The sequence below is a fragment of the Muntiacus reevesi genome, chromosome 6 (assembly GCF_963930625.1).
Source record: "Muntiacus reevesi chromosome 6, mMunRee1.1, whole genome shotgun sequence".
NCBI classification, from domain to species: domain Eukaryota; kingdom Metazoa; phylum Chordata; class Mammalia; order Artiodactyla; family Cervidae; genus Muntiacus; species Muntiacus reevesi.
In genome coordinates this window covers 51,095,744-51,104,844 of record NC_089254.1, presented here as the reverse complement: position 1 = coordinate 51,104,844, position 9,101 = coordinate 51,095,744, and the positions used below count along the sequence as shown (strand labels likewise).

The window sequence follows — 9,101 nt, the reverse complement described above, 5'->3', positions numbered from 1 at the left end:
AGTACCTAGTACTATAGGAAGCACTGGTTCTAATTCAAGCTACTTTTGATGTGAAGAAGCAAGAAGGACACCCTGTGGCAAAATCTGGAACACTCGGTTTTTCTGCAAATGCTAGATTGATAGAAGCTTTTGCAAATGCATGTGGCTATGCATTAATATTTATCCAGGCTGTCATAAATGATTTCACATCATAGTGTTGGGGAACATGGTGCTTGTGGCAAAAACTTTAAAGTTTAATTATAATATATAATTTTTATGCAGAGGAGGCAAATGTCAGGACTTCTTTATTTTGAGTTAAGTTCTGGTCATTTTTAAAAAGCAGAGCAACTGCTTATATTATCTTGGGGTATTTTGCTTCATGTGAGGATACTCTTTCATTATATGGGAGGCTGAAACATGAGTGAGAAAGTCTCTGGGAAAACAGTTGTTTCTATTTGAATGTCACACTTAATTTCCTTGGTGTTGCTGCCACAAGTTGCCAGTTAAGAACCCTGGTCTTTCCCATCCATCTTATTGAAATGCCTCTGAAATACCTGTGTCGGAATTGAAAACCATTAGAAGATAGATGTTTTAAAAATTATTTGAAAGGGCATTTCCAAAGTTGTTTTACACCCTCTTCATTTCACTAGGCTGCCTTGGCAGAGAGCAGTTTACCTTTGCTAAGTAACCCCGGGCTGATCAATAACGCCTCCAGCGGCCTGCTGCAGGCTGTCCACGAAGACCTCAATGGTTCCCTGGATCATATCGACAGCAATGGGAACAGCAGCCCAGGCTGCTCGCCTCAGCCACACATGTAAGTGGGGCTAACAGACTCCGTAAGGGGAAGAACCTATACTCCCAGGCTTCTAAAATTTAGTAGTCTTCTGAAGTTTTGAATGGTGTATAAGTAAAAAATACAAATTTAAATGGAGTTAAACTTCACCAGGTTCATGATATAAAAAAGTGTATCAGAATTGGTTTTAATACAGCTTTTAGATTCTCTCCAATGTCCTGCAATGATTGTAGTGGCAGTCCTCTACAAATTCTTAGTGCTACTAACATTCTCTTGGGTGTATAGAAGTGTCTAAGATAAGTCTTCATCTTATGGATCATTATCACAGTTTGCTTTGTATGGTGCAATAAGAATATTCATGATGGAATAAGTTGTCATAATTTTTACTACTATTACAGGTCTCTAAACCATTTATGAACTGTAGTCAAGATATTGCCCGTTTTTATAAACCGTAAAATGCAAAGTTTAACTGTTAGCCACAGTTTACATAGAAGCTAGTAAAGTGTAACTTTTTGCCTGTCTTATAAATCAGTGTAATTACATATTCAACTTTAATTACTGGTGCGTCTGTATTGGCAAGGTTTATATATTTTATGCAAGACTACGATTCCTATTAATATTTAGCAGCTAACTATATCATTAATTACTCTAAAATCTTTCCCCTACCATCTTTTTAATGGAGCTGAGAGAGTAGATGTATTAAAAATTGATGTATTGTGGATTTCAGAAATGTGTATGACACTTGAAAAAATGCCTGGCCTTATTCAATAAGCCAAGCATATCAGTTTCTTGTTTACTAAAAAGTATGGACCCTGTTAAAACTTAGAGTTCAGGAGGAAAAATTAGAATCTGAATCCTGAACAATTCATTCAGTTAGGATGTATTGTAACTTAATGTCCATACTTCTGAGAGTTAAACATCATCTACTTCTATTTTCAAGTTATTGAGGTAAGAACAGTACTTTCTCTCATTCTTATATTCTCTTCCTGTATTTTTTCACTAAATATCTAGTCAGAGGCCTGAAAGAGAAATACGGTCTTTCTTGGGGCCTATTTCCATTTGACCTTTCACAGGATATTATTTTTGTTGACTTTTTAGACATCTCATTTTATTTGACATATTAATGTCTTTAAGATTGTATGCCTAATTGCTTTATAGCACTTTTACTCTATCACCTTTGTGAAAAACACACAGTGAACATTAATGTATTTTATCAGGTTCCAAACCATTACTTTTTCAAAATGGAAAAATTTGTCTTTTGGAAGTGTCTTTAGATGTATTAAATAATACAAAAGAAGTAATAAAACTCGAAGTAGAAAGAACATGAATATATGCTCTTGAGAGTAGCAGTACTCTTAACATGAGGAAAGTGTGCAATCTGACAAAAGTTTTTATATCCGTGCTTTATCCTCTCAGCCATGCAGTGGGTAGCTTGAGACCTTTTACTTTCAGCCATTCTCCTGAGTATGCTAATGCTCACTCCCTGTATAAAATGCTAAAACAGTAAAACTTTAAAGAGCAAACAAGAGTTAGATCATGTTTTCCCCTCTTTAAAAAATACCTATTTCAGACAAATGAAATGTATTTGTAATGACAGTGTTTAAGCTATTGATGCAACTCCTTGAGCTCCTATGTGATCTGTAGGGGTTGTTGTGAATTTTATGTAGAGAGTATATAGGGAGGTGGTTTTTAAAACTTGTGTCCAATGATAAGAATATTAAAATTTTAAAAATTACTGACTCAATAAAATAGTTTATTAAACACTGTATTTTAGAACCTGAAATAATAATTGGGCTAAATCACAGCATTGATAGATAAGTAGTAGTTTTTGTTTGTCCATTGCTGTTTTTGACTTTTTCATTTTATTAAGTTACACTTTAATTATAAAATATCTCAGAAAAAATAGTGTGTATAAAACAGTATATAAAAATTGAGTATTTAATGTCCGATGTACTGCCACATTTATTGTACATTTTATGCTTATATGAATTAATGCATGTGAGAAATATTTGTGTGTCTTTTCCATACAGAATAAAAGGAAAGCTTCCCTTGGCTTACTGGAAATAGATTCAGAAAAGACAAAAATTGGAGGAAGACTAAATTTTGTCTTTTCCTAAATTGTATAAATTGTAATCATGTGTTTAATTATCTTGCAGAATATTGGTTAACATTCTCTTTGAATCTGTTTCTGCTGCTGCCATTAACATTTTGTATATTCGATGTCAAATATTATTGATGGAATGTCACTTCAGTATTCTATATCTTCATCTTTATAGAATTTTAAGATGTTTGGAAATAAAGAATGTTAAGGAATTTAATGTATATCATAAAACAAAGAAAAAGTTTTATCTAATTCTCTCATCAAAATTTGGCTGCATATAACTGAATGCACTTCAAAGTTCTTTTAAAGCTAGACAGAAGTGAAAGGTTTTTTGTCTGTCTGTCTGTTTGTTTACATTTCAATGGCACAGTCATATGTCCTGAAATGAAATCATGGTATGGTCCTTGTTGTTATTGGTGAGGGGAAGGCGAGGTAAATTATGCAGATGCAATTGTTAGCAAGAGGCAGAGAAACCTAGTATTTGAGCTCCAGTGGTAGATTGTGGGGGTTCCAATCCCAGAGTTAACACTTCATAGCTAAGATTTAGTTCTTTCCTCAGCTTTCTCAGCTGAAAGTGAGGTAAGTCGTAATAATATGAACCTCACTGGATTCTTGAAAATGAAATGAGTGCCTGGAACATAATAAATTGTTCCTTGTGTCCCTCATAGTGCTGTGTTCAGAGTTACTGATTTATATTATTTCCTGTAATACTTCATTATTGCTATAAAGAAGATCACAAACAATATAAAAGTATTTTGCATTTTGATACATTTTTTATAGGCACTCCATAACTGTGTGGTTACTTGCCTTGATAGTCCCTTTTCTTTTGCTTACACCTCCTCTTATAATTCATGAAGTAAGCAGATCCCGTAAAAGTGAAAGAATGTAAGACAGGAGTTTATGGTAGGGAGCACCTTCCTCAGAGTCAGTGAGATAAGAGATGTTTGAGATAAGATGTAATCTAAGGTTGGAGGCAATGAACAATTCAAATAGAAAAATATCAACCCAGAGTAAGAGCACATGACATATGTCTGGAGAACAGTGAATATGAGGTCTGACAGGAATTTGGAATGTAAAAAGGGAAATAGAATTTAGAATATATGAAAGGAGACCAGATTGTTGAGTGCTTTAAAGATCAAGCTATGATGTTTGTTTTAGTCAGTATGGAGCCTGTTAATGTTATGGGCTTGAGTTTCACATAATCAGAGATGTGCTTTAGAATGAGTAATCTGAAGGTGTACTGAGTGAACCATGCCTGAATAAAACTAATGTGAGGTAGGACATTCTGGAGTTGGGAGAAGATTCAAAGCTGAAGATGAGTCCTTGCAGGATGCAGTATGTGACTTAAGTGCAAGACAGCCCATGGAGGGCAAGGAATCCATGACAAGACATCTGATTGAATGCTGGGGACAAAGAGGAAAATTAGGAAAAACCATAGCAACTTTAAGGGCTTCCCTGGTAGCTCAGCTGGTGAAGAATCTGCCTGCAATTCAGGGAACCCCAGTTCTATCTCCTCTGGAGAAGGGAACTCCTTCCCACTCCAATATTCTGGCTTGGAGAAATCCATGGTACAGTCCAAGGGGTCGCAAAGAGTCAGACACAGCTTAGTGCCTTTCACTTTCACAGCAAATTTAGAAGCCCACCAAGAGAGGGCACGAGAGAACAGGCTCAAGGGGGAAAAGGTGATGCGCTCAGCTTAACCAAAATGAATAAAGGAGGGGAAAGGGCCTTAGAAAAATTTAAGGTAAAATTAAACAGATAGCTGCAATGTGAGAGAACTGAATAACTGGATAGAGACACCTTGGTTAATCTCAATCTAACAGCACCTGTAAGTTTGTTTGTTTTTTCCTGCTTCAACTCTAAAGATTTGTGTAGAAATGCTTGTTTAAAAACAAGACCGTTTATCACAAAATCATTTCTCACTTTCTAGAGGCAGTGGTCAAACAGATAAAGACTGGTGTTATGTGTGTGTCATTATAAAGTGTTGGAATTTAGCCTCTGAATACTTTCTCCATTTGAAGAAAAAATCATTCATTGAACCACCCATGACATATCTGAGAAGATCATGGACAATGTATAAAATAATGGTTTAATATTTATATAAATATCAGTTTATCATGCTTTAATTTTGCACATTCATATTACAGGGAGCCACTTGCTTCTCTTAATTAGTCTTGTGGGGTTTTTGTTTGGAAGGAGTCACAGCATCTGTTTACCTTTACCTTATCTAGGATGTGTATATTTGTAATTGTATATCTTTCTAGTTACTATTTGAGAATGTCTTTATGTATTTCGATACAGAAATTATAACATTCAATAGTGTGCTGTCAAAGGATGCTTTAGCTCATCTGGATATACCTATAGTATTAAATAATACCTAAAATATTGATCATTGAAACATTTTTATTAAGAAAATAATCAATATCTTACTTGCTGAATCCAAGAATGTAAATGTCCTTAGATTTAGGAAACAGTGAAACAAACTGTTTCTTCACTTCGTCTCTATTCAACTCCAGAATAGTAAAATATAGAGGTATTCTCGAGGTTGATAGAAAAGATGTTTTGAAGCTTTACAAAAGAAGAGTAGTTATGGTTTAGTGCTTCTCATAAATTACTTGTAGAGAAAAAGGGCCAAATTATCATCCATGTTCTTCATTTTGATGTTCCATGTTTAACACGTCCTGCAGCTGTGGCTTTTACGCTTAGACTGTCCTAAATGAAGGCTTTTGCCAAACTAGTACATTTATTTTGCCTTAACTCTTTGCCTTTCTTCTCTACTTTTTCTGCTTTTCATTCTCCTCTCTTTTCTAAATTCTACCTTTCCTTAAGGGTCTCATCCTAGTTTTCCAGGAGGCTTTCCCAAGTAATTTTGCAGCCAGGACCTACACTCATCTCCGTATTTCTGAAGAAATTGTTATGTATACCATTATTTGTAACTAGCATAGTGTGTGTGTGTGCATGTGTGGGCGCGCGTGTGTGTGTGATTTGTGCAAATGCTCCTGTGTTCTTGCACACATACATGCTCATTTTGTAGTTATCTCTCACTTAATGGAAGATCCCTTAAGGACAGAGACTATGTTTTGGATATATTATAGTATATGAAACCCCTAAGACATTATACCATGCAAAGCAAGCACTCAATAACCATGTGATACTGATTATAAAGAATCAAATGGGAGGTGACAGTAATTAAAAATGGTTTGATTTCAAGAAGTAATCCCTCCAAAAGTAGAATCCAGGATTCTCTTAAAACTCTGAAGAGGAATAGAGAAGAAATTTCAGAAGAAGAGATAATTAAATAGAATATTAGCTAAGAGATTTTTTTCAAAATATTGACAGTACATTTATGATTTTTTTAAATGTTATTTATTTAGTTAATATGTATTTTATAACCATCCAAAGTTAGGGGACTAGAAAGGGGAGGTCTTTACTGCATTTGTGATTATCCTCCTAGCCCTTGTTAAATATTATCTTATGAAGGATGAAATAAAAAAGAAAACAAAAATTATGAGATTAATACAGTATTAATCAGATGAATGTTCAAGAGAACTTTAGCAGAAAGTAGGACAGGTTAAAGCCAGGTGGAATATTATAGATTTTACCTAATAATTTGTTGAAACTTGTTTTTTTCACTCTTTTCGATCAAGTAGAGTTCTAAACTGTATTTTCTACTGCTGTTGTAAGAGTTCTAGAGCCATTGTGGTCTAAACAAATGTAAACGACAGTTCCAATAAGAATATGAGTATCTTTACAATTTATAATATCTTTCCTTCTGCACCTCCGTGCCAGTATTCCCTGATTACCTGACTTTCCAGAGTTTTATAGATTATTCGCTTTTCTGGTGGCTCAGATAGTAAAGAATCTGCCTACAATGCAGGAGACCCACAACTGATCCATGGGTTGGGATGATCCCCTGGAGAAAGGAATGGCTACCCACTCCATTATTATTGCCTGGAGAAACCCATGGATAGAGGAACCTGGTGGCCTACAGTCCATAGGGTCACAAAGTCAGACACAACTGAGGGACTAACACTTTCACTTTTTCCTATTTTATATCAGTGTTTGCCTCTCATAAAAACTACATGAAGAGTTAAGTTTGATGCTGTGTTCAGGCAGAAATAATTTGAACTTACTTTCTTCTCCCTTGTGTTAGACTTAAATGAATGAAAAGAGAAGAAAACATTTGGAGTAGACCTGGAAGGGGAACTCACACTGATAGAATCAATCCATTTCCTGTGTCCTTCCAAACTCGAAGTCAAGAGAAATTTAATGATGTATCCTCCACACTTAGTTCAAGTCAGTTGTTTCTTTTTTATTAAGCAATTGTTTCTCTTCACTCTCAATAAGTTGGCTCAGATTTGCCTTTTCTTTCTCTTGTAAAAATGTTAAATGAAGTTCCCATTTTTATGTTTTCAAATTTTATTTCTAGAGATCAAAATGAATGTACCTTCTGAGCTGGTTTTGTGTGGCGGGACCTATGCATAAAGCCTTCCATTGTCATGCAGTTCCACTTTCTGATTATTAGAGTCTCCTACTGTTGAGTTTCATTTCTTATGTGTCATTCCTGAATCCTCTTAGCCTCCATGCCATTTCAAAGTTCTATCTGTTAATAGTCTCTATTAGTTGCAGGTGATTATGATTGTCTCCCTCTTATGAAAGCAAATATTTGAGGTTGCAAATTAATGATCTTCTGTATAGATTTCTGTATAGAATGTTAATATGGCTCTTATAAGACTAGAAAATAATTTTGTTGTGTTCTTCGAAGCCAGAACCTCACTCAGGGTAAGGGAATCAAAGGCCACGGCATTCACACAAAAGGAGTAGTGTAGTATTATTCCAGGACTGCAATGGAGACCACATCAGTCATTTTATTAACATGTTGAATGCACATTCTACATACCCAAGAACTTTCTATGCATTACATGTCCCAGTCAGTCATCTTTACAACATCCTCTGCTTCTTGAGAACCTCAGTTTGTTGTATAACTCCAATGATAAACTCCAGCCTCTCCTAGCAATAATACTTTGCAACCAAAGACAGCTAAAAGGGACACTGCTAGATGCCAATTATGTAGAAGAGTGTTGAAAATCTAATATAAGTTGTGAATTGTCTTGAAACATAATGAAAAAGTTCAAGTATATAATATTACCTTTCTTCCTTCTATTATCTGTGGCTGCCTTAAAATTTAAATTACTATTTGTAGGTACATGTAGAATTTGCAGATCTTACACCTTTGATTGGTGATATTTTATATAAAATCCCTACAGATCTTAGATCTCTCTGTGAACAAAAGCATTTGAAATTGGAGTGGCTCTGTATGTCAGAGGAAAGCTATTGAAAGTAACTTGAACAAGTGAAATACTCATTGTTTTCATACCTGTTAAGTCTGTACTAGTTTTGCTGATATTTTGAATCATTAAGATGCATTAAGAACCTCTAAACATAAAAGCATTTTTTCCTTTACATATGTTTTCACAGATGTTTTAATTCATAATTTTTCAGTCATCTTTAATTTTTTTTCTAACATTTCTGGGCCTTATAATTTTCATTCTGTTTTAATTCTGTTTTTTATTTGATCTCTAAACTTTTTTTTTTATTAACTTTGCTAGTTAGCTTTGAGATCTCTTTCCAAAGTGATTGTACAGAACTTATGACTATGCCAGCTCTTTATCATCTCTCTTTTTTTTTTAAGTGTTACAATTATGGCTCAGTAACTGCTGTTCTTTTTTACATTATTCTAGTCCCCATATGTGGCACTTACAACTCATTCTAGTTCCTCCTAATAAAAAGATCCTCCCATAGATACAGTGCCTTCAGCTAAAAAGTGCTGTATCCCCACCGTGCCAATTGTGGAAATTTGTGGGTTCCTATAGGGTTTTAAAGGATTTTTATAGAACTATACAGATGGTATCTGACATTTGCGGTATGAATCCCTACAATTTAGGCAAAGAGTGTCAAAAAATTTTTAGCTGACAGTATTGCAGCTTACTGCTTCTGCTTTATATCTAAAGAAGACACTTTGTTAGAAAGTACATCTTCGTTTGCACTAGCACTGAGCCTTAGAAATTTCATTTTGCTAAGGGTCAAAAAGTAATTGACTGAATTGTTTAAAAATGGCAATTGTTATTCAGTATTAAATTTTTCCCTTCTAGAACCAGGGAAGAATGAAGGGTTTCATATACCCATATGGTATTTTAACTTCAGCTTTTGCATAGGGATTAGGGAAGT

At 34.7% G+C, this 9,101-nt stretch overlaps 1 protein-coding gene across 9 annotated transcripts in view; it reads left to right on the top strand.

Moving 5' to 3' along the window:
* FOXP2 (forkhead box P2) overlaps positions 1–9,101 on the top strand; it is a 632,418-nt gene that overhangs the window by 597,238 nt on the left and 26,079 nt on the right. For all 9 annotated transcript variants that reach the window (XM_065939060.1, XM_065939065.1, XM_065939064.1 and 6 more), the window contains one exon: positions 630–793. In XM_065939060.1, coding sequence (XP_065795132.1) covers positions 630–793 — 164 coding nt within the window. The remainder of the gene's footprint in view (positions 1–629; positions 794–9,101) is intronic.